The 26,587-nt window shown below is 37.7% G+C and overlaps 2 protein-coding genes across 3 annotated transcripts in view; one reads left to right on the top strand and one right to left on the bottom strand.

Moving 5' to 3' along the window:
• Positions 1-1,449: 1,449 nt before the first annotated feature.
• On the bottom strand, positions 1,450-23,894 carry LOC142607965 (protein ACCELERATED CELL DEATH 6-like). Of its 2 annotated transcripts, none has more exons than XM_075779656.1 (4): positions 23,556-23,894; positions 19,530-20,400; positions 4,950-5,482; positions 1,450-2,288 (listed from the first exon to the last, which is right to left on the bottom strand). In XM_075779656.1, the coding sequence occupies exons 2-4, from the start codon at positions 20,371-20,373 to the stop codon at positions 1,650-1,652; spliced, it is 2,016 nt and encodes a 671-aa protein (XP_075635771.1). In that variant the 5' UTR covers positions 20,374-20,400; positions 23,556-23,894; the 3' UTR covers positions 1,450-1,649. The 2 variants fall into 2 exon arrangements, with proteins under 2 accessions (XP_075635771.1, XP_075635769.1); XM_075779654.1 differs by having other exon boundaries at positions 19,530-20,436.
• LOC142607967 (G2/mitotic-specific cyclin S13-7-like) overlaps positions 23,051-26,587 on the top strand; it is a 35,059-nt gene continuing 31,522 nt past the window's right edge. The window contains exon 1 of the mRNA XM_075779659.1: positions 23,051-23,148. Within this exon, the coding sequence (XP_075635774.1) occupies positions 23,112-23,148 (37 nt within the window). The 5' untranslated portion in view covers positions 23,051-23,111. The remainder of the gene's footprint in view (positions 23,149-26,587) is intronic.

The raw sequence follows: 26,587 nt of genomic DNA on the forward strand, positions 1-26,587 counted from the left end.
CAGATTATAGTTCTTGATCCCCCATTTCTACAGTGTTCTCTTTCTCATTTTATATCATCCTTCTTCTTCTTCCCATCCTCCACATATGGATTAAATTATTAATTTAGATACTTGTCCCATCAGCCCATCCCTGAAGTCTTTAGAGACAGCTGTAACGCTGAAACCTGATAATCAGGCATCACTTCCCCATTAATGCGGCCAGAAAGGTAGTTGCAGAGCATTCAATGCAGTGGTAACAGCTTTATCTTAGATATTTCATAGCCCTCCTTCTTATCCTGTACATCCACCATGCCTACCCTTACTTATGGGATCTCCTAGAACATCGCCTTTGGACATCAGACAACTCTTTCCTACCTCGGCTTTACCTAGCCAATGACATACTCTTCCTCGGACCACCTTCTTGGGCAACCTTGAACAGATTTTGCCTCTTCATCCAGCAATACTGCCTCTTGAGCTATACCCTCAGACCATTCAGTGTCTTCGGATTGGGCCCCTAGCCTAACACATATTCCTAGGCCCATTGACCCTACAGTTTCAAATTTTATTCCTAAGTAAACAAAATATGGGGCAAGGATTGAGTTTAGTGCACCTAAGCCTGTTCCCAAGAAATGTAACATTACTCCTTTTACAAGCAATACCAATGATTTTTTTTTTGGCAATGAATAAATTTTTTTTCAATGACAAGAAAACTCAAATGGATAACCAAGTAAAAAATAATAATTTTAGGAAATTTTATAGTTAAATGTTTGCCAATGAACACCAAATTCACTCACCCTCTATGAATCTGAAAAATCAAATTAGTTTTTGGTTTTCATTTTCTATGCCGTTTTAATGTTTGATTTCATTTTTGCAAATTTATGTTTTTGATTTAAGTCTTGCACTTCCAGTTTAATATGTCTGTTTTTCTAATGTTTCAAATATCTATATGTTATTCTCTCATACAATCTATACTTACTACATAGGGTCTGTTTGGCTAGAACTTATTGCTGAAAACTGAAAACTGAAAACACGGTAGCAAAATAATTTTAAAATGTGTGAATAGTACCGCGGGACCTATTTTTAATGAAAAAGTTGCTGAAAAGTGAAATTTGTGGGTCCGTGAACAATGCACGAATGCACTGTTCACAGAAGACTGGGTCAATAACTGCGGCTGGAAAAAAAAAAAAAAAAACTGAAAACGCAAACGCAGCATTTTTCAGTGGAATCCAAACGCCCTCATAGTGTTTTGGTAAGTCCACATGCAAGATCTCTTTCATCGCAACCGCATGCATGAAGAGATCATTATATAATGAATACATGACATCATTATTGCATTAAGAATGAGAAATTAATAGCAATTATGATCCTCATTGCACTAAGAATGAGAAATTAATAGCAATTGAATGAAATTAAAAGAATTAATAGTGACTTTGGTCTGAACCAACTTCTAAATTATAGAACAGTCCGATCAAGAAAATTCCACACAAAATGCATTGATAAAATAAGAATACAAGCTTCCTAAGAATCAAAACAGAGTTCTTAATAGTACAGTGAGTCAGTGAGACTCCTAGATCAAACACAAACACTTATAACAATACACACCCTGTTAAATGACCAGAGTTCAGCAATACCAGACAATATACATTACAACATGCATAAAATAAAGGAGATTATTTTTCTTCCCCATCATTAGTGTTACTCCTAGTAACCATTACCAAAAGGCAAAATGGGTAGTAGACAATGTAGCGAAAAATGGGATGGGGTAAGGAACTTGGCAAACATAGTGGCAAAAATAGTAACGTGAGGATGAAGAGGAAGATTGATCCAATGATCAAAACCACATAAGCAAGCCAGTTAAGGCCTCTCACCATTAAATAACTACCAATCATGAATGCTGAGGAGACCATAATCAGAGCTAGTCCCAATATTGGCACGGCAAACTTAAGGGAAGCAATAACCAAGTTAAGATCACCTAATTGTGCCCAGATGAGTGCAACAACAACAGTAACAGAACTATACATAGCTATGGTGTTGCTGATAATGAATGCTTGGAACAAGTGGTGTCGTAGGAATTTTGCCATGCCTTTGTGTGGATCAGAGTCATCGTTGCCGCCTGGCACAGTGAAACCTGCAGCAAAGGTTACAGTGGCCACAAGTGTTGCAACCAACAATAGAGTGTTGACCCTATCCTTGTAATTGTCCATGTTGGGTGCTGCCGTTGGCTTTGAGCTTGGCAAATTGTCCTCGGTAGTGCTTGGACTAGGAGCATGTGAGACGCCGGCGTATCTCAAGGCTAACCACGTTAATCGCTGCACGATAAATGACAAACATTTTGTCATGACCATATTGGTCAAACACAACATAATCTTCCCCCCATTAGATAGTTTTTGCAGAATTGAAGTTGAACTTTAATGTTAGGCTTTGTGAAGTCTAGTTTATGTTTGATTCAGTTGATGATCTGACTCGACTCAAATAATGTTGTGTAGTTTATAATGGGAGATTTTCTGAGGCTTAGTATATGGAGCGGAGGCTTGGGCCGACGCCCAAGCCGGAGCCCCCGGGAAAAATTTTGGCCCCTTTTTTTGTAGCCTATTCTCAGGATGTAGAATAGGGTTTTTTGGTCGGTTGTTGTTATTGTCATTCTTGAGAGAGAAAATAGTTTGTAGCCGCACTCTGTATTTTTTCCTGATATTAGTGAAATCCTTGCAACTCTGTAGACGTAGGCAAATTGCCGAACCACGTAAATACTGTCTTGTACTTGTGATTATTTTCTTTGACGTGTGTTTTCTCTATTTTTTTGTTTCTCACAGGTTTAAAAATTCGTGGAAATTCTCTACATTTAATACAATATTAGAATTTATATATGTTGAGAGTGAGAGAGAGACACCCCACCCAAATGGAGAGGCCACAAACAATTTCTAAGGATGGGTGGTGGACAGCAGCCCTAGCTATTTTTAAGAGGAAAAAGTTTGACAACAAACTTGTAACCTTAAGCTACTATATTCATTTAATTTTTTTTTATTGGATGTAAATTTTAACAAATATAACATTGAATTACATTTTCTTATTATATTATTTGTGCTTACAAATTGTTTAGAAGATTAAATATCAATAGCTATGTCATCAACTAAATATTTAAATTTCAAATTTTTGTAATTTAAAATTGTGCATAAGAAATAATTTTATAGATCGAATAGTAAATAGCATTGAATTGACACGAAATTTGAATGTTTGTTAAAAATATAAAGAATATATAATTTAATAGCTATATTTTCAAAATATATAATAATGTTATTGTTTTTTAGTGAGAATTATAGCCTTAAATTACCACCAAGTTTGTAACCAAATTTTTTCCTTTTGAAGATCAAGTTTTGAGTCACATGTCGGGCAAGGAAATTTCTTACCCCACTAAGGCTATGTTTGGAACCTCCATTGAGTATGCATAAAATCATTTACATAGGCGAAAAAAATGGTGTTTTGTTAGAAATTTCAGAATTTGTAAAAGTCATTTACCTAGAATGTATTTTTCAAATTCTATTTTCTAAAGCAGAAGTCAAAAGGTCAAATTCTATTTTCTAGAGCTAGTCCCACTGCAAGAGCTCTTTCTTCTCTTTCTTTTAATTAATTAATTCTGTTTCTTCTCTATATATGCACCCTTCACAGAAAGCTCTTTCCCCATCTTCGTTTGTTCTCACAGAAAATTATTTCTCTTTCCATCAATTACTTTCTTTTTCAACCCAAAATCATAACAAAACAAAAATGAAATCCCAAGATTACATCAACAATCTCTCTCTCTCTCTCTCAGATTCCTTTTAGTGTTATTTACTTATTTTTGAAAACTTCAAGCGCTCAAATGAGTAAAATCAGAGAGATAAAAATCTCAGATTTTGTGCTTCCTCGACATTAATCTGATTTCCAAATTGATCCTTCTTTTTTCTTTCCTCCAAAAAGAACAAAAAAAAAAAAAAAAAAAAAAATTTGCCAAGGAATCAACATGATGCTCTTTCATCACTAGGTTTACATCTACCATCCGAATATATGTGATTACTTTTCCATGATTTTTTTTAGTCAGTAGGTTTTTTTTTTTTTTTTTTAGAAACAGCCGGTAGGATTTGAATGACATTTATTTATTTTTAATTTTTAGGACATGATGCTTCTTTACTCAAATTGTAATTTAACTTTAGCCAATGCCAGTTCCAGCTTGAAATTTATTTATTTTTGGTTGAAATGACCAAAAACACTAAACATAAAAAGCAGTTGAAACTTGAAAGACCATTAATACAGTAGTAAGCCCATTAATTTGGGCTATCAGTTCATTTTAAGTTATGTCCCAAAACTAGTGACCCGATTGGGATGAATCTGCCCACTTTTTTTTTGGTGTGAAACAAACACACACGAGAGAGAGAAATGATGTTCTAACAATCTGCTCACTTGATGTCCACTTGTGGACGGTTTCAACCGCTGTAACATTTGATAGTCAGTGGTACTCGTGTAACCTAATTAGTTAGGGTCAGATAGCAAATCATATCGAACTTGACATGATCGACATGTGACCATCCCTAACAGAAATTTATATGATTCGGCTACGTGAATAGCAAAATACCCTTGGTTGGCTATATTTTTATTGTAAGCCCATCAGGATATATATAGATCCTAACTCTAGACCAATGACAGATTAATTCTGGAATGACTTTACTTATACTCCTACACCTACAGTCCTACTACAAGTAAGTCTAATATAAGTTGGATTAAAATTACTTTAATTATTCTAAAAGTAGATCTTAATAAATTAATGGTCTGTTTGGATTGAGTAAAAAAGAGATGGAGTAGAGAAAGTAAAGTCGAGTTGGCCAAAAATTAGCTTAATATATAGCCAACTCTACTCTGCTCACTCTTGTTTCCCGTCTCTCCTCTTAATCCAAACAGGTCATAAATCTAAACAAATTATAACATTTTCAAGGATGACATACCTCTCGAAACGAGGGCACCTTCCCACTATACTTTCCCGCAACGTCGAGTGCTGTCTTGCCCTCATCGTTCAACAACTTTGAGTCAACTCTTTTGTCCCACGTCAGAATGCTCACGACCTTAGGATGCCCTCCCTTTGAGGCCAAATGTAAGGATGTGTTTCCATCTACATCTTTTTCATTGACAAGCATTTCAAGTTCAGGCATTTTGAGCATATAATTTACCACTTTGGCTTTCCCACTCATAGCAGCTACATGCAAAATGTTTTGATCTTGATGGTTGAGCAACTCAACCGAATCTGGATATCTTTGGATAAACTCCTGAACTATCTTGATATGTCCTCTACTGGATGCTGTGTGAATTGGAAAGAAGCCATTCCGGTCACTTTCATACGTGTAATCTGCAAATTTGTTTAAAAAGTAGCGAACCCCTTCAAGGTATCCTATGTATGCTGCATAGGAAAGAGGTGTCATCCCCTTGCTGTCTCTCTCTTTAATGCGATGTGGACCTTCATTCATAACACTATCCAACACATCTGTTACATAAAATGAACTATCATTCACCCATAATTAAAAACCTTGATGATAATAAGAAATAAGAAATAAGAAACATCTTGATCCAATCAACTTTGTTAGGTTCCTCCATAAAGCCATCAGATTTAACAGAAATAAAAAAAATGTAAACTCATCATCCCTTAATTTCTCGTTGAGTATACAAAGTTTACAAAAAATAAATAAATCAAATTTGATTTCAATGAGTTTTAAAATTTGATCTCAACATGTAATTTGTCTTTTAACTGTTCACATAAATTTGGTTAAATTATATATATACACACACACATATGAACAAAGTTTAGCTACAAAATTAGTTGTAGTCTCAAGCAACAACTTTGCTCAATATCATTAACATTACAACATATTTCAAAAAAGTTACCGTTGGATTGCATTTTCTTGACGCTCTTAATACACATGTCAAATTTTGTGCTAATCAAATATTATTTACTATATGATCTATAAGATTATATTTTATGCATAATTTTAAACTACAAAAACTTGCAATTTAAACAATTTATTGATAACACAGCTATTGGTATTTAATTTTCTAGGAATTTTGCAAGTACGAAGAATATAAGAAGACAATATAATGCAATGGTAGATTTGTCAAAATTCACTTCCAATAAAAAAATGTTAAATATGGTTGTAGCTAAACTTTATCATATATATATTAGACTCATCATTCTAACTGAATTTTGGTACACTTGGTATTTAATGACCGAAACTTGCAAGAGAATAAAATTACGCATTTGATTTACTTATTGATAATGTTGGTACCATGTGCCAAATATTGTTAAATTACATGTTCTTTAAGTTCTTAGTAGTCATACCAAATTTCGTATCAATCAGATGCTATTTATTACATTCAATACCAATTAGATGCAATTTATAATAAAATCTAATTAGAATAAGTTGTGTCGTTAGATTTATTTTTATTCTAATAAATATTTTTAGTTGAGTTTAAATTCTTTTTGTTCTATATTTAAACCTTTTGTAAGAACTTTATCATTTCGTATTTTCTTTAACTGGTAAATAGATAATATACTATCATAACTATCAAATTTCATATGTATACAAAAAATAAAAGAGAAAAAAAAAACTATACTTTGTTAAACTCTCCACTTGAGAATAAAAATGTGAATTATTTTCATTTATCTTTCCATCTCATCAAAACTTCGCATCTATGTTAATGTATTAATTAATTGACATTTGCTAATAGAGAAATGCATTTAGTTTTGTATATTAATTATTTATTTTTAGACAATGCACTTATTATTGATATAAAAGGGATTTTTATGATTATTTTTATAAAATTTATTCAAGGAAAATTTTATTTATAATACTTATTATGGAAAAATATGATTTAGAATAGGAATTTTTATGCAACTTGCAGGATTTTTTATGCAATCCACTAGGCAGTGGTTAAAAAAACCATCTACGTATAGGCATTATTCCTTAGGTTTAATTTCTTTGAAAAAAAAAATGAGATAAAAACCATCAAATAAAGAAAGAAAAATTAATAATACATGCAATAAAGAATATAAAAAATAATTGTGCACTTAAATTATTTGAAATAATTAAATATTTCAGAATTCACAAAAGTAATATGTTCATATTTTTAATTATACTAATCTCAATAATTTATATTTCATAACTTCTTTTTTCTAATGACATCTATAAGGACACAATTCAAATTCCAAATCTACAACCGAAAGGAAAATGACTTGAAACACCTTTTTACAATAAATTTGTAGAGAGTGGGCTTATAATCTAGATTTCAAGGATGGTTTAAATAACAAAGAAAAGAAACAGGCTCTGGACCCAATGGCACGAAATAAAGAGTTATTGTAAGAGTATGAACGAAAGCTCTTCCTCAGACTCAATCCAATGATAGTTTATAATATTACTTCCTAAGGCCGATTACAATTATAGATCGTCAGATTATCATATACTATTGTCTTTCTTTTCAAAAGAAAAAGCCTCTCTTCTTCCGAAGGTCTTTTCCCTTATTTATACTTCATCTTCTTCTCTTTATCATCTTCCACCTCATGGTTGTAACGCTGATTTTGGATACTTGTCCCATCTATTTTTCCCCGAAGTCCACAGGGGTCAGGGACCAAGTTCCGAACCTCATGCTCAGGTCCAATCTTTCCATTAATGCAATCAGTATATCAATTATAGAGCTTTTAATGGGTGGGCGGTGGTAGCAGCTTTACCTTAGATATTCCATTGCTCTTTCTATTGTCCTCCACATGTGCCGCGCCTTCCCGTAGTCATAGGATTTCTTATAACATAACCCGGGGACATTAAACCTTTCTTCCTATGACCTCGACTTAATTATCCGAGAACAAATCTATTCCTCAGACATTATTGGTCACTCGTTTATCACCTCTTGCCTAGCATTTTCTTTATGACGTACATTCACGCACTCCTAGATCATTTGATATCCTCGGATTTGGGTTTTTAGCCCAAAAAAATTTGTTGGGCCATCCTTTGTAAATTATTGGGCCCAATGTCCCTACAATAACCCTCGAGATTCTTTATTTCTTCACCTCGGGAGGAAAAGAGGATCTCGACTTAAATATCCTTTTATCTTGCAAATTTTTGGCAACATTACTGACGGGGACAATGACTTTTGAATTACCCATCGCATGTTATCGATGCTTCGGCATGTGAAGCGCCCCTAAATTAAATTCTGGCGTCTCTATGTCCCCCATGTTTCAATGATGCGACACATATCCAACAGTTGAGAGCTGTTCCTAGGTTGAGGCGGGAATTCTCCTGCTTCATAACTCCTATTTGATACATAAATACCAATTTCCTTCAAATTTTTCACACTACAAATAATCTTATAATGTACCTGCCACATTTGCTACCTTCACGTGCCTTCTCCTTTTACCCAATACCCTATCCGAGGTGCCCGTGCCTTCTTCTTTTTTAAAGTAAGTTCTCACATACTCTCTCCCCTTCTTATCAGCTTCTTTGTTTCTTTTGTTTTTCTCTCCCTTTCTTTTTCTTTTTCTCTGTATCTTTCGTCCTTGGCATAGTCTTTTTAGTTTCTTCACACCCCCTTTTTCAAAGATGGGTAGATTTGCATCCCTAGTGGATTCAAACGAAAAAATAGAGCAGTTTAAGGCTAAGTACCGAATCCCTTCGAACGTATCTGTTAGGTACTGTAACGAGGAGGAATATTTTGTAAAAAAAAAAACGGGGGAGGTAGTCATCCCGATGATTGCATTCATCGAAGGGAGAATGAGAATCCCAATGGGAATCGTGACTAAGGATTACCTTAGGGTCTTTAGATTAACTCCCACCCAGTGCGCCCCAAATGTCTTTAGGATCTTAGGTTCCATAGATGCCTTAAACGAGAAGATGAACCTAGGACTCACTTATCACGACGTGAACTGGGTTTATAACCTCCACTACCTAACAAAGAAAGATGAATATTACCTAAAATCTAGACACCCAGCAGTCAGGCTAATTCAGTGTTTGCCCAAATCTAATAAGGGTCTAGAAAACGACTTCTTAATCGTATCAGGAAATTGGCATGACAGCTTACCCTGTCCAATAAAGGAGGGGACCCTAGGTGAAGTTTTTGAATTTTATCTAGAATCCTCAAAAACTTTTTTTTTTGTCTTTTTATTTACTCTTACCCCTTTTCTTTTTGGATAATTCAACAAATCCACACACAACAGATCGTCATCCTCTTCTTGTCGATTTTGGACGATTGGACAGGATCCTACAAGCCGAAGTTTTTTTGCATACTGACGGCCAACTTTGAGTGGCTTGGCCCATCTCATCCTCGGCTACGATCCTATTTCCAAAGCTTTTCAGGCGCCGAAGTGTGTGATCAAAGCCAATGATCCCCGCCTTCCCCGGATTAGTGTTGCCGTTGAAGGTTTCCTGCTACCTGAGGGGGCTCCTATTCCTCAGGGTACTTTGGTCACTCAACCTATACAACCCCCACAACCCATTCCAGTTGGGATTCCCCTAGTACCTATCCATACACAAAACGTACTTGGTGAAACCACATCTTCCCATCCCATTGTAAAGGAGGAAGAAGACATCGTCGAGGTATCTGATTCTAGGGACGAGTTCGAGGTTTTTAACCAACCCCACTCTCCCGAAGACTCATTTTCTATCCTCGGCACCTCTTCACAAGTCTCGCAATCTATTGTTCAACAATCCGAAAACATGAGCATTCAGCGTAAGGTCAAGCCCAGCTTAAAAGACGAACTTGAGGGTCACGTAGGTTCTCAAGAGCCTCCTAAAGAACTGCGCCCTCGAGCCCAAGAAAAGGGTGCTGACAAAGGCCCTGAGTCTAGGCTCCCTCCTCCTCCTCCTCCTCCTTCCCAAACTCAACGTACCAACCCGGCTGACCTTAAAAGGAAAAGGGATCAGCAAAAGGGAAAGGAAGTGATGAAGGTAGGAAAGGGCTCTCTTCCTAAAGAGCCCGAGATTGAAAAGGGGGGTAAGCAGGCCCGCACCGTGCAGACAAGGTCGGACAAAAGGATCGAATCGCAGGTGGTCGTGCACGCTCCTCTATGGCTCCCTGACATGACCATGGACGACCGGGCTATTACCGTGGACGCGTCCATCAAAAACTCTGATGAGGAAACTGCTGCATGCGTGGCAGACGTATTGGAGCATGCGTGGCAGACGCATTGGAGCAAGCGTTGCTACTCCTCGAGGACATGGGTGAGCTCAGAAAGAAAAGATACCACAATGTCTTTATGATTTTTAAGAAGGAGCTTGCGATGGTAAGTTTTTTCTTCTAAACTTTGTCTATTTTTTTTATTATATATATATATTTTTTCATAAAACTTATACATATATATTTTTTGTTCACATGCTGTTCAATTTGCCCATAGGGCAGAAGAGATTGCCATCAGCTCGTACAAATCTTTGAGGGTCGAGGAATCAAGGCGCGAAACCGCCCAAAGGATCTCGGACCTACAGAAGAAGAAGCTGTAGGAGGTCTCAGCCAAGTTGGTTAAGGTAGACAGTGAGAGGTTAGGTTTAGAGGCTGATCTCAAAACAACCACTAAATAGGCCGAGGACCAATGACTGATGCTCCGACAAGCCGATGAGAACCTCGCTGCAGCATGAAAGCTTATTGAGGATCTCAAAAAAGATCTGAAGGAGTCTGAGAGGGTCAAGGAGGAAGCCATCAAGGGCAAGGAGAAAGCCCTTCAAGAAAAGGAAAAAGCTGAAAAGGCAAAAGAAGAGGTCGAGAATTTAAAGGACCGAGCTGAACAGGTAGATTACGAGATCGGTGTGAAGGAGGTCACGGAAACCTTCAAGGCTCAGGTTCCTGAGGTATGTAGACATTACTGCCTCCAAGTGTGGAACGAGGCACTTTCCCAAGCTGGGGTTGATGCCTCTTCTACTCTTTGGAAAGTAGAGAGTGTCTACTATCCTCCAGCAATTCGAGCCTCTGACGTTCCTCAAGCTGATGATGATGCTGCCCAGGTATCATCTGAGGATAAGAGAGGTGAACTGGCTGAAGACTCAGCTTTTTCTGAAGATCTTCCCAAGTAAGTTGATCCAATACTAGAAAAGGCACTAAAAGACATACAGCCTTCAAGTGACCTTCATGAATCTTCTAAGGATGAGCTGGGTGATCAAGCGAATCTGATAACTTTCAAGGATGATCCCAAAGGCAAAGGAATTGCCGATGAGTCTTCGGTGCAGCTTCCACCTCCTCAAGACCCTAAAGGCCATCTGAAGATAAAGTTGAAGCAGTGATTACTCTTCCTTAGTTTTGGTCTTTTCTTTATTTTCTGCTAAGTGTAATTTCGCAAGTTCTTTGTATTTACAAAAGTACTCTTTGAATCTAATGTAAGCGCAAATTATACTTTCTTTGTTTGATGCTCTTTGCCTTTGTTTTGTTTTGATTATATCACTTCATATTTGTTTTGCTATATATTTAGAACAGTAATCCCTTTACCCTTGTTAATTTACTAAAGTCAAAGCTACAACCTGGATCAAACTTGATACCATAAGCAAGTTCAATATGCCAGGAGATGCATTAAGTGATGCTCATGGATTTCTTATCCATTTATTACTATCTCAAGGAGACTTTAAGCAATTGAATTTTCGTTTAGATGGGGCACGTCTAAGGGTTAAAAAATCCGCTAGTAAACTATGTTAAATACTTTAAATAAGGCATATGGTCTAATGATCTAGGCATACCAAGCTTTGATACTTTAATAAAAAGAAAAGGAATGTTAATTTCCTCAAAGTAGATGATCCGAGGACCAGACATAACTAAAGTTCTTTTTAACACTTGGTAAAAAATATCAATTTAGACGAGGTATGTGGTCCGAGGATTCAGGTATACCAAGCTTCATTTTGATACTTAGATGAAACAGTTGAAATGTTAATTTTCCCAAAGTAGATAATCCGAAGACCAGATATAACTAAGGTTCTATTTAACACTTGGTAAAAAATATCAATTTAGATGAGGTATGTGGTCCGAGGATCCGAGGCCAGTTTTAACAAAAATGGCCGAAGTGCCTTTCATTTAATAATAGTACATTCGTAGGTTATTTACATTCCAAGGACGTTGTACAACACGTTCGTCCAAATCCTCAAGATTGTAAGCCCTTATTTCTGCGACCGAAGTAATACGATAAGGTCCTTCCTAATTGGGCCCCGATTTTCCCCCATGCTGGGTTCTTTGTTGTGCCCAAAACTTTCCTCAATACCAAGTCCCCAAGTGCAAGAGGTCGCAGTTTTACATGAGAATCATACCCCTACTTGAGCTTATGTTGATAATAAGCTAGTTGAACCATGACATTCTCTCGTCGTTCCTCAACTAAGTCTAAATTTCTTCTCAATAGATTATCGTTGCTATCTGGAACGAATGAGCTTTTCTTTAGGGTTGGGAACCCAGTTTCTAGCGGTATTACTGCCTCGGCTCTATAAGTCATGGAGAAGGGTGTTTCTTCTGTGGATCTTCGTGGGGTAGTTCAATATGTCCACAAGACATGTGGCAGTTCTTCCACCCATCTTCCCTTAGCGTCACCCAACCTTTTTTTGAGTTCATTAACTATCACTTTATTGACGGCCTCAGCTTGGCCATTCCCTTGAAGGTAAGCTGGAGTGGAATATCTATTCGTGATGCCCAGATCACAACAGTATTTCCTAAAGGCTTTGCTATCAAATTGTAGACCATTATCTGAAATGAGAGTATGAGGGATGCCAAACCTGGTAACGATGTTTTTCCATACAAACTTTTTTGCTTCCATGTCTCTAATATTTGATAATGGCTCAGCTTCAACCCATTTGGTGAAATAATCCATTCCAACGAGGAGCTATCACCTGTTTCCTGTTGCTTTTGGGAAAGGTCCAACAATGTCCAAGCCCCATTGAGCAAAAGGCCAAGGTCTAGATAGAGGATTAAGGACACCTCCTGGTTGATGTATGTTTGGAGTGAATCTTTGACATTGGTCACACTTCTTCGCATAATCCTGCGCCTCCCTCTGCATATTGGGCCACTAATAGCCCTAAGTAAGGGCTCTATGAGCTAAAGATCTTCCCCCAGTGTGACTTCCACAAATCCCTTCATGCAACTCTTTCAAAAGTAACTTCGTCGCCTCAGGGTGCATACATAACAAATATGGTCCCGAAAAAGAGTGTTTGTATAATTTCTGGTCCTTGGATAACCAGAACTGAGTTGCTTTCCTGCGAATTTTATCTGCTTCGGCTTTTTCTCTAGGTAGGATGTCATCTTTGAGAAATGTTACTATTTGATCCATTTAACTACGCCCTGTCCTAATTTGAAGAATTCGAGTGGCGTTACCATTCGTCTCAGCGGGTTTCAACAGATCTTCAACAAGGATAACTCGCGGTAGGCTTTGCGCCAAGGATGTTGCGAGTGTGGCTAAGGAATTGGCATGGGTATTCCAACATCTGGATACATGTAATAAAGAAAAAGACTCGAATGTAGATTGCATACACCTGACTTGGGTTAGGTATCCTTGCATTCTTGAATCTCTTGCTTCTAGCTTACCTTTTACTTGGCCTACCACCAATAGTGAATCCGAGAACATTTGTACCGTCTTCCCTTCCATTTTATGAACCATGTTCATCCCTGCGAGGATGGCCTCATTTTCTGCTTCGTTGTTGGTGACCGAGAACCCCAATCTCAAAGATTTCTCAAAAGTAATTCCTTCTGGGGATACCAAAACTAGCCCTACACCAGATCCTCTCTGATTTGCTGCTCCATCAACGTGTACTTTCCATAACGGAGGCTCTTTGTATGAAATCATGCCTACTGATTTTTTACCCACGCCTGATCCTTCAATATACCCTTCTAATAAGGGCTCAGTAAATTCTGCCACAAGATCCGCGATGACTTGCCCCTTTACAGAGGTGCGAGGCATATATTTGATGTCGAAAGCTCCTAGGACAGTGCCCCATTTGGCAATTCTTCCCATATAATCCGCACTCCGAAGTATAGATTTAAAAGGCAGTTGTGTAAGGACCACAACCGTATGGGATTGGAAGTAATGAGGAAGCCTTCGTGTAGCATGCACCACCACCAAGATAGCCTTCTCCAGAGGCAAATAACTCACCTCGACCTCATGTAGAGACTTGCTTACATAATAAACTGGCCTCTGGATATTATTATCATCTTGGATAAGAACCAAACTAACTGCATGGTTAGCTACTGCAATATATGCAAACAGAACTTCATCAATTTCTGGTTGAGACATAATGGGCGGTTGTGAGAGATACTCTTTAAGCTGTTGAAAAGCCATCGCACACTCCTCGGTCCATTCAAAACCCTTCCATTTATTCAACAACTGAAAGAAAGGTCTGCCTTTGTCCGCGGACCGAGATATAAATCGGTTGAGGGTAGCGGTCATACCTTTTAGTCTCTGCACTTCTTTAGGATTCCGAGGTGGGTGTAAGTTGTTCATGGCCTTAACCTGAGCAAGATTCACCTCAATTCCCCGGTGAGTTACCATATAGCCTAGAAACTTGCTCGATCCCATACCAAAAGAACATTTAGAGGCATTGAGTCGCAATTTATACTCTCTTAGCGTTTGAAAAGTGTTGCTCAGATCTTCCAAATGCGTAGAAACTGCTTTACTCTTTACCACCATATCATCCACATATACCTCAATAGTCTCTCCCAACTGTGTCTCAAATATTCTCGTCATCATCCTTTGATAGGTAGTCCCTGCGTTTTTTAAACCAAAGGGCATTACCTTATAATGGTAATTTCCTGTGAGAGTGACAAATGCAGTCTTCTCCTGGTCCTCCGCAGCTAAAGGTATTTGGTGGTAACCTTGAAAAGCGTCAAGAAAACTCATCCGAGGATGTCCAACAGTAGCGTCCACCAATTGATCAATCCGAGGCATTAGGAAAGAGTCCTTCTGTGAAGTCCACACAAACTCTCCATTTCCCATTCTTCTTCTTCACCACTACCGTATGGGCTAACCATTCAAGATAAAAAACTTCTTTAATAGCACCCGCCTTTTTGAGTTTCAGCATTTCCTCTTTTACAGCCTCGGAATGCTCTTTGGAGGACCGCTGAGGTGGTTGCCTCCTCGGTACCACAGCTGGATTGACTCTTAAATGATGACAAATAAAACTCGGATCAACCTTAGGGCCTCATAAGCATTACATGCAAATACATCCATATTTTTCCTCAAAAACAAAATCAGCTCTGTCTTCTCCTCCTGTGGCAATTGAACCCCTACCTGAAAGAACTTCTCAGGGTCGTCGTCTATGAGAATCTTCTCCAATTCTTCAAATGCAGGTTCATCTACCTTGGCTATAGCAAAAGACTTTGATTGCTACGCATCTCCGCCAGCCGAGGCCGAAGACTCCGGCTCAGGTTGACGCAGAATTGCAGCCATGACACATTGTCGAGCCACAGACTGACTCCCAAATAGCTCCACCACCTGGTCTCCAGAATGAAATTTAACCTTGACATGCAAGGTTGAGGAAATAGCTCCTAACGCATGCAGCCAAGGTCTTGCCACAATAGCCGTATAGGGAGAATAGACATCCACCACGATGAAATCTATGTTTACCACCTCTGGGCTTGATTGTACAGGCAGTCTAATTTGTCCATTTGGAACGACAGCCTTTCCCTTGAAGCTTATCAAGGGTGAGTCATACGCCATAAGATCTTCAAGCTTCAATTTTAAACCTCTAAATAGGTCAAGGTACATGATATCTGCACCACTGCCTTGATCGACCATCACCCTCTTCACATCATAGTCCCCTATTCTTAAGGTTACCACCAAGGCATCATCATGAGGCTGGATAGTCCCCATTTTGTCCTCCTCCAAGAAACCCAAAACTAGTAGGATATTCGCCTTAATTCTCTTTGGCTGATCCCTTGATTCTTCGGCCAAAGTCCGAGCCACTGACATCACCCTAAAAGGAGCTGAGCCAGCCTTCCAAGTGCCGCAAAAATCACATTGATTGTACCTAGAGGAGGCCTTGACGAAGGGCCACCGTGGTTTGCCACTCTTGATTGGTTTCCTTGCCCATTAGGCTGATACAGGAATTGCTTTAGCTTTCCCTCCTTAACCAACTGCTCCAAATGATTCCACAGAGTGCGACAATCCTCGGTGGTGTGACCCCTCTCCTGGTGATAATGGCAATGGAGATTTTTGTTGCGTCTCAAAGGGTCCCCTGCCATCTTATTTGGCCATTTGAAGAAAGACTCATGCCTGATTTTCTCCAACAGCTGTTGCACTGGTTCTTTGAAAACGGTGTTGACCACATGTGGGGGCATATGACCAGCTTGTCTGGAAAAATCTCTTGCAGGCCTATTGTTGTTGTATCTGTCCGACCTGAAATCCTTCCTTTCCTGTGGGATAACCTTCGCCTTACCCTTTCCCTGCTGCTGATCTTCCTCAACCCTCTTGTACTCGTCGATGCGATCCATGAGCCGGCGCACGCTTCTGACAGGTTTCTTCGTCAAAGACTTCCTCAAGTCATGCTCCGTCGGTAGGCCGACCTTGAAGGTCCTTATCGCCACATCATCAAAGTCTCCGTCAATTTCATTGAACATCTCCCAATACCTATCCGAATACGTTCTCAGGATTTCCCCATCCCTCATGGCCATGGATAATAATGAATCCAATGGCCGAGGAACTCTACTGCACGTGATGAAGCGAGAACCAAATGCTCTAGTAAGCTCTTTGAGAGAACTAATAGAGCCTGCCCTCAAGCCATCAAACCATCTCATGGCGACGGGCCACAGGCTAGATGGAAAGATCTTGCATATCAAGGTCTCATTCTTGGAATGTACTGCCATTCTTTGGCTGAAATGGCTCACGTGCTCCACAGGATCCGTCCGGCCATTGTAAATAGTGAAGGCTGGTTGTGTGAAGTGCCGAGGTAACCTCCCTTCTTCCAACCTGCGCGTGAAGGGTGACTTGGAGATTTAGTGCAACGCCCTACCCATTGTATCATTTCCCAAGCCCTTAGAGGTGTAGTCTCTGCCATTCCTCCCATGCAGGTTGTCCTCCTCGGAAGAAAAAGATTCACCTGGGGGAGTCCTGGACCTCTGCCTGTAATTGTCATCTTCGGATCCCTCCGAAGATGGGTCAGAGACCGAAGGAGTTCGCCTTCGCCTCTCGTGACGCAACTTTCATTTTAGGCCGTCAATCTCCTTCTGCATGGCCTTGATATTCCTCTCGTGAGGAACTCTGTTTCCTCCTTGTGAATGACTCGTACTTCTGATAGTGTGCGTAGTATGCGCACTACCTTCCCGGTTCTCTCCGTGATCAGGATGCAAGGAGTGATCCTCATGCTGGGAGCTTACAGACTTCGCACTGCGTTGTGGTCCTGAGCTCACCATGATGTTCTAAACTTCCTTAAAGACTAAATTCTCACAGACGGCGCCAATTGTAAGGACACAATTCAAATTCCTAATCTACAACCGAAAGGAAAATGGCTTGAAAGGTCTTTTTACAATAAATTTGTAGAGAGTGGGCTTATAATCTAGATTTCAAGGATGGTTTAAATAACAAAGAAAAGAAACAGGCTACGGGCCCAATGGCACGAAATAAAGAGTTATTGTAAGAGTATGAATGAAAGCTCTTCCTCGGACTCAATCCGAGGATAGTTTATAATATTACTTCCTAAGGCCGATTACAATTATAGATCGTTAGATTATCATATACTGTTGTCTTTCTTTTCAAAAGAATAAGCCTATCTTCTTCCGAAGGTCTTTTTCCTTATTTATACTTCCTCTTCTTCTCTTTATCATCTTCCACCTCATGGTTGTAACGCTGACTTTGGATACTTGTCCCATCTATTTTTCCCCGAAGTCCGCAGGGGTCAGGGACCAAGTTCCGAACCTCATGCTCAGGTCCAATCTTTCCATTAATGCAGTCAGTATATCAATTACAAAGCTTTTAATGGGTAGGCGGTGGTAACAGCTTTACCTTAGATATTCCACCGCTCTTTCTATTGTCCTCCACGTGTGCCGCGCCTTCCCGTAGTCATAGGATTTCTTATAACATAGCCCGGGGACATTAAACCTCTCTTCCTATGACCTCGGCTTAATTATCCGAGGACAAATCTATTCCTCGGACATTATTAGTCACTCGTTTATCACCTCTTGCCTGGCATTTTCTTTATGACGTACATTCACGCACTCCTAGATCATTTGATGTCTTCGAATTTGGGTTTTTAGCCCAAAAGACTTTGTTGGGCCATCCTTTGTATATTATTGGGCCCAATGTCCCTACAACATCTAACACAGTGTGTTTATTAATTAATTAATTATAGGTAGTGCACCAATTATTTATATAAAATTAATTTTTTAAAATAGATTTATATAAGAAACCATTTATTGGGTATGATATCATTAAAACAAAGTCCAATAAAGATAAAAAAAAATTTAATATAGCATGCGGTTCAAATAAGATAATAAAACCCTTTTGTGTTCAAACCAATCTCTCTCTCTCTCTCTCTCTCTCTCTCTCTCTCTCTCTCTCTCTCTCTCTCTCTCTCTCTCTCTCTCTCTCTCTCTCTTGCGTGTGTTTGTTTCTCAAAAAAAAAAAAAAAAGATAGTAAAAAATTTTATGCTTAATATAGTAGAAATAATTAAACATCTGTTCCATAGAAAAAAAAAATTAAACATTTGTTGATTTACTCAAGTAATAGGTTCATAGTGTGCATATAAAGTTCATAGTCTTAATTATCTAATTTCTAACAATTTGCATTTTGTCTTTTCTAAGGACATGTAATATAATCGAAGTTGATTCTCTAAATAAAAAGATAATAAAAAATTGTATGCTTAATTTAGTAGAAATAATTAAACATCTGTTCCATCAACAAAAAAAAAAAAAATTAAACATCCGTTGATTTACTCAAGTAATAGGTTCAAAGTGTGTATATAAAGTTCATAGTCTTAATTATATTACTTCTAACGATTTATATTTTGTCTTTTCTACTGATATGTAATATAATGGAAGTCGTTCTCCAAATATTATAACACATAAAAGATAACACATGTTTCACATTTAGTTGAGGTAGTAGGTGGTAGTTTGTGATTAGGGCAATGCACTGTTTTAAAAACTAGACTAGATTGGCCGGTTTAACTGGGAATTTGGCACTAGTTCGGTCTGGTAAAATCCCTTAAAAACTGGTTTTTAAAACCACGGTGCAACTTCACTTCCATTAGAACCGTTGTTAGGAACACATGGGTAGAATTCACTAGCTTGTAAGTGGAGGGTGCCCAAGAGATTATAAACATATAGTTAAACTTACACTTAATTCATGTGGAACTCTAAGACCATAACAACCATCAATAATATCATTGTATTATCCACTAATCATAAACTACCATCTCAACAATTGTGAAAAACTTTGTAAAATTTATTGTGTCGCTAAACTTATTGGTGTTAAATTAAATAATTAAATTCATCATTTTCTAAAATCCCAAAAGTTTTGTAACAATCATTAATTTATCAATTGGGATGGCTGAGAAAATCATGGAAACGGCTGGAAAATGAAATATAGTGAAGTAGCTAGTAAACTTACCTATGTTCCTTCCAGTAATGGCAGCATGAGCAATTGATTTGACTTCGTCAAATTGAAAGTCCCCCAAAACTCTACCTACTGCTTCTACCATGGCCATATTAATTCCATCTGCTTTTTCTATCATGAGCTTCACCATTTCCGCATCCCCTGCTTCGGCTGCCATATGTAGAGGAGATTTGTGCACCTCATTCGGACAATATGACACTTCTGGGTTTGTTTCAACCAAGAATTCAGCGATCTCACTGTACTTAGTTTTCAAAACCAAATCCACTTCTCTGTATTTTTTTATCAAGGCCAGGTGAAGGGGAGTATTCCCTTCATTATTCTTAATAGTCAGGTATCCGCTATAGGCGGGTGCCAATTTTTTTAAAGTGGACAAATGTCCACACCTTGCAGCTACATGGACAGCAAATTCACCAGCAGAGTTTCCCTCCAGCCTATGTTCATAGTCGTTTTCAAGCATCTCTTCCACAAGCTGAGAGTGACCTAAGCTTGCAGCAATATGAAGGACTGAATTCAATTGGGGAGTTTTTTGTGACTCAACAGGACCTTCCAAATCCTCGGTTTTAAGATTTTTTATGAAGTCAGTGTTCCCAAGCTTTGCAGCCATGTACAAGTCAGGTTGCATGTTTTCAGCCCTTCTAGAAACATCAGTACTGATCTTCGAAGTCTTTAATTTTCGTTTTGGTCTAGCTGCTATCTCTTCCTCCGTTCCAGTTTCAAAATCCTCATCTCTTTCTAGGTCCTCCGGTAGCTCTCTGTCCATTTCAGCATCAATTACAAGTAGATGTCGTGGAGCCCGTCGATGAGTCTGTTGGGACGGGTTGGAGCGTTTTCTCGGCATTGAGGACTTCCAGGTAATTGCTGTTCCCTAACGTCAATCAAAATGTGATTGGGTTCGCTAGACCTGTCAAAGACTTTCAGAACTAAAAACAGGTACACTAACTTTTATAGAGTTTTTCGGAAAAGTATTGGTTACAGTTTTGGTTGAGCAATTCGGTAACATATAAGTATCGAATCAGAATCAAAGCTGCTCCTTCCCGTGTAAGACTTTCCACTTACAAATAAATTTTATATCACTTTATGTTGTGCTGATTTTTCTCTTCAATTATTTGTTTGACATTAAAATAGCCTATATAGGTAATAAACTATATAACCAGAGTCATGAATCATGCTTATACAGTTATAGATTTCTAAGTTACGCCACCAGACTGTCCATACACAACTGTTTGCTTATTTAGATTCATTCTCCCATAAACAATGGTGAGTTGTCTCATTGGAGCAAAATCCATCATGGACGGACCTGAATCTGACTAATGCCATTGCCAGAGGCTCCTCCATTTGGAGATAGATCGAGAACTTGATCTAATTCTCACTTTTGAACAAATTGATGCAATTAAAAAATTACAAGAAACAAAACACGTTTACTTATGAAAGATAACCTTAAATCCACAAAAGGAGAGACTAGAATCCACCAAAATAATGTTAGAGAAAACTTTGAAATTTTATTAATTGAAAACTAAATTATCTTGGAGGCTATAAAGTGCTTAAATACAAAAACAATCCAAAGGATACTAAGAGATGCTTAGAAAACCATAAACGGCTCCTAGAGCGACTAAGAAAACATCTTAAAACCATAATTTGTGTTAAGCACGAAATTAGGTGGCAAAATAGGAAAATTATCAAAAATGGCAAAATTGAGATAATTACAAAATAAAATCCCACTATATCTAGGAGACGTCTCAAATTGGGATATTATTCTCACTTTTAAATTAAAAGTTACAATAGAAAAAAAAAAAAAAAAAAAAAAAAAAAAAAAAAAAAAAAAAAGACTAAAAACGGAAAACAAAGATTTCAAGGCCTAGACAAAGGAAATTTTTCAAAAAGCGAATTCGATTGTGGCCGTGAGTGACGAGTTTTGCTCCTAGCATCGTTTCCCTTCTTGTCACCAATTTCTCGCAATTATATCTCTGTCACCAATGATTTTTACTACCATTAGTTTACTTCCTAGATTTCTTGCACTAACTTGTGGCAGTTTCTCTGCTTGAGGAAAGACTATGATGTCTATTCTACATCCAATATCTAGTGACCTCGTGTGACTCTCAATGACCATGGCAAAGCCAGTGCCTACTCTTTGGGACTTCCTTTTCACCACCATCGTCATTAGTGATTAAGTCAACTCTCAAGTTCTCTCTCTCTAACACACACTCTCTCAATATTTTGTTGAAAAACTATCTTTTAAGATGGTCTTATAGTACATCTCTCCCACAACATGTGTGAGTCCCACGTATACGGGTCCCATATGTTGTGAGAGACATGTCTTATAAGACCATTTCATAAGATATTTTATCATTTGATAGAGCTAAACTTTTTGGTTAAGCTACTTATGTACAATATCTATGTTTAAATTATTCGACATTATTTCGTTTCATTCAAATTGTTTTAGGATTTAAATAACTAATTAGTAATTTTACTCGGTTTTTTTTTTTTTTAACCATCAAAATTTAGCTTAGGTACCCATATTCTAAAACCATATGACATGTAGACCATTCTCGAACACTTGGACTCATTTTGACATTGATTAACGTAGGAAATTCAGTATAATAAAAATCAATTGAAAATGGGCCTTAATCCATTTGGAATCCCAATTTTACTTACCATCTGATAACCCAAACTTTCCAAGTTCCACCATACTTTTTTTTTCTATCTTGCATTTGAAGCTTGGAATTCAACTGCCAGTTCATAAAGTTAAAACTGGTTTGATGCCTTGTCTAAACAGGAATAACCAACCGACTGACAGGTACATTTTTACTGTTATTTATAATACTTTTTTATTTAAGTTTGTCTTTTTGTTGACGTGAGTTTTGTTGAGTTAGGAGATCTCCAAACTCAACAACTCATTGCTAAACTTTATTGCTACGGTTAAAATTGTGGAAGCATGCAGGAGTGATTGTCGTTTTACTTTTGATTCTTAATGAAATTGTTGTTTAACTAAAAACGTAATCAATTAAAAGTGTGCGTAATACTATTTTTCCTCTATGTTAACACTATTAATTACTTACCTTTTGCTCAAAAAAAACAAAAGGAGAAACAAAAAGAAAAAAAATAATTTCTATTACACAATTCCTGTTACACATAAAGTTGTGTAAAATCTTTTTAAATTGAATTTCAATTTAAAAAATTATTACGCAACTTTCTGTACAACATCTCCTGTGCACTAGTCATTTCCCTTATCCTAAACCATAAATTAACTTACCATATTTACTTTTTCTTCTTCTTTTTCCCTTCAATTACCATATCTGCTTATTCTTTTTTTTTTTTTTTTTAAATTACCATACTTGTATGATATTTTTTTATTTTTAAAATGTACCTTGGGAGTAACTACTATTTCAGCCGTATGATCTTGACTTGATCCAAGGGTCGGAACTTGAAAACAGAAGTCGACCGTTGGAGCCATTGCTTCAAAAGCCCTTTTCCAATAGGCTTCTCCTCAGAAAAGAAACAGGGCACAAACAGAGACAGAGAGAGAAAGAGAAGCAAAACCCAGATAGATTTCTCAGAGACAATAGAAAAGAATTAACGATGGAAGCCCGAGCAGTTGTTTCTGCACAACCAAGAGGTCCGTCACTGCTTCTAATCTCATATTATTTTCCCTTTTTTTCTTTTTGAAGAATTATTATCGATTTTTTCCTTTGATATCCCATGTGGGTTGTGGTTGATCATGTATAAATTCATGTAGATGCTTTTACTTTTGGATTCTTTGGTATTAGTGTTTGGGTTTAGAAAAACTTGGTTTAGTTCTGATTGATGTGTTCATTGACAATTCTTTCAAATGTTGGGTATTGATTTTTGAGTTTCTCTGTTTAATTTTTGGAGATTCTTTTTGTATAAAGAAATCAGCTATGATGCACAGAGTCACAGACCCACAACAAGCCACAAGCACAACAAAACAAACATGAGCCAAAACTCTAAAACAAAAAAACACAGAGAGGCGAACGCAGGCGAGGCAGAGTGTGAGAGACTTACCAGCGGTAAGATGAAGGAGGAGCAGCTCTTGCGATCTGGCTGGATCACTTCAGCCTTCGGCCACCAGAGCAGAGCACAAGAGTAAGAGTGAGAGTGAGAGTGAAAGTAATCATGTGAAAGGATTAGTACCTTTAACACCCAGCTGTGCCGATCGAAGGGTCGGAAATCATCCAGCTGTCAAATTCTTTTTCTTTTTTCTCCTGTATCAGATTGGTAAGGCGCGAATCCCCGGACGTGTCGGTGCATCAGTGCAAATCAGGTTTTTTTTTTTTTTTGAAGTCTATCATAAAATTGTTACTGGGATTTCTTTTTCCCAGATTGTAATATCTCATATTAGTAATCTCTTCAAAGATTCTGTTATGGTCAAATGAAAGGCTAGGGACTGAATCTAAGCCTACATTTGGATTCAGCTGAAAACTGAAAACATTGTAGTAAAATAATTTTTAAATGTGTGAATAGTGTCATGGGACCTATTTTTAATAAAAAAAATTGGTTGAAAAATGCATGAACAGTGCATAAACAGTGCAAAACAGTGCGTGAACAGTAACCACAATGCGTGCAGAGGAGAAGGAAAAAAGAAAGAAAGCTGAAACGCATGGCATCCAAAATGTAAACACAATAATCCCTATCCAAACAAACACTAAATATGGGTTTTCCACATCTTTAAATCTTTTTACTACTAGAGTTTTTAGGCTTTTTTTTTTTTTTTGGTGTGTGTTTGTTGGTTTGTATTATTTTTTCCTTAATTCTTATATGATACTAAAGGTCCATTTGGATATAGCTGAAAACTGAAAACATTGTAACAAAATAACTTTTAAATGTGTGAATAGTACCGTAGGACTCACTGATGTGATGAAAAGTAACTGAAAAGTCAACATTATGCAGCTACTGTTTATGAACAGTAAAATTTGTCCCTTGACTCGTACAACAGCAAAAAGAAAAAAAAAAAAAAAAAATGAAATGCCCAAAACCAAAACGTGGACGCAATCAGTTGTATCCAAACCAAGCTGTCTTGATTGATGGGGGTGCGGGCTTTCTCGAAAGGATTAGTGCCTTTAACCCAGCTGTATCGATAGGAGGGTCAGAGATCATCCAGGAGTCAAATTCTTATCCTTTTCTTTTTTCCTTCTCTCGACAGGGAAGTATACCCTGTTAAGGGTGCATACTTCCTCCTCCGAACAAATTGAATGGACTCACAGCTTCATCCTAAGTGCACACCTGAGGGTCTTCCTTTTCACGCGCACAAAACACGCATTTGGGGTCTTTTGTCTCTTTTGCAAGAAGACAAAATTGTTGCTTGGTAGTTGGTGAAACATCCAACTCATTGTTATTGAATCTTGTCCACATCTTTCTCTGTCAATTTCCTTGTGCTGAAGCAGGTCATAATGTGTTGGGCTTTTTGTGGAGTCTAGTTGTGTTTGATTCGGTTGACGATTAGATCCAATCTGAATAATGTTGCATGATTTTTAATGGAAGATTTTCTGAGGCTTAGTCCATGAAACGGGGGCTTTAGCCTCTCGCCGTAGCAATTAATATTCTATCTAGGAAGGCACGAAACTAGGATTTCGAGTTAGGAAATTGATGATCTGTGTGAACTATGATTGTTTAGGTTGATCGATGGTCGTTTGGATTGATCTATAGAGTTGTTTGGGAAAAAAAATTAACTCTTTTTGTAGCCCATTGTGAATCCTGTGCACAGGATATAGAAAAACATTTTTTTGGTGATTAAGGTTTTCTATTCTTGGTTTTTTTGAGAGAGAGAAAAACTGTAGCCGCACTTTGTATTTTTTCCTTGATGAAATCCCTGCAACTCCCACACATAGGCAAATTGTCGAACCATGTAAATTCTGTCTTGTGCGTGTGATTATTTTTTTCTTTGACATGTGTTTTCTCTATTTTTTTTTTCTCTCATGCTGGGAATTTCATGGTAATTCCCTACATAATGATCCGGCTAGTGAAGTAGTTAATCTTGACTTCACTGTTCTCATTGATCTTTCTTAACTCTCTGTAGATATTGTTGAGAGTATAAACTCTTTCTAGGTGTAGAAAAGCGCTAGCAATAGCCAATCAAGAATTTATAGAAAGCAAAAAGAAGCAGAAATGTGGTGAGATTAGCAAATTAAAACCACCAACAATAGAATATATTTATATGGACTCAACCTGAAATTAATGTACGGATGAGATCAATTCTGATAGACTGGTTAACTGAAGTTCATAGCAAATTTGAATTAATGCCTGAAACCCTCTACCTTACCATAAATATAGTTGATAGATATCTTTCCTGGACATTTGTTTCAAGGAGAGAACTTCAATTAGTTGGCATTGCCTCAATGCTTATAGCTTGCAAGTACGAAGAAATATGGGCTCCACAGGTAGTGTTCTCTCTCGTTTGTAATCACTATGTTGAAAAATTGTTTATGTTATGGAATATACAGGTTAATGACATTGATTTAAATCTGATTTTGGACCTGATGTGGGGTATGGAATGTGCAAGTTAATGACTTTATTTGCCTGTCAGACTATGCTTATACAAGAGAGCAGATACTCGTCATGGAGAAAGCAATTTTGGGGAAGTTGGAGTGGTACTTAACAGTTCCTACGGCATATGTTTTTCTCGTTCGATTTATCAAAGCTTCTGTTTCACTAGATAAAGAGGAGAGGTACTATGTTTATTGTATTTTACAAACAGAACCACTTTCCACTTCTTTTGAAAAGAGTAAGCATAAACTAATTGCCTTCTTTTCTGTTTTTACTTGGCCTAGTTATGTAGATAGTATTCTTTCTGGTCTAAGATTGGTCTTATGCATTATCCAACAATAATTTTGTATTGCCCGTCCATGATTGCGGCTGCAGCTATCTATGCTACATGATGTACCCTTGACAAGAGGCCCTTTTGGAGTGAAACCTTAAAGCATCATACAGGGCAGGCTACTCTGAAGAAGAGTTAATGTAATCTCTTTTTGTTCCACAATACTCTCATTTCTTGTTTGATGAGCTTACTTGATGTACTAATTTGTTCTGCCTAAAAAAGG

Source organism: Castanea sativa, chromosome 8, assembly GCF_040712315.1.
Source record: "Castanea sativa cultivar Marrone di Chiusa Pesio chromosome 8, ASM4071231v1".
Classification (NCBI taxonomy): Eukaryota; Viridiplantae; Streptophyta; class Magnoliopsida; order Fagales; family Fagaceae; genus Castanea; species Castanea sativa.

Coding starts and splice junctions, on each gene's coding strand:
- LOC142607965 (XM_075779656.1), bottom strand. CDS start 20,373: ATGCCGAGAAAACGCTCCAACCCGTCCCAACAGACTCATCGACGGGCT. Junction 5,483..19,529: donor CATTACTGGAAGGAACATAG/GTAAGTTTACTA, acceptor TTTATGTAACAG/ATGTGTTGGATAGTGTTATG. Junction 2,289..4,949: donor AGGTGCCCTCGTTTCGAGAG/GTATGTCATCCT, acceptor TTTATCGTGCAG/CGATTAACGTGGTTAGCCTT.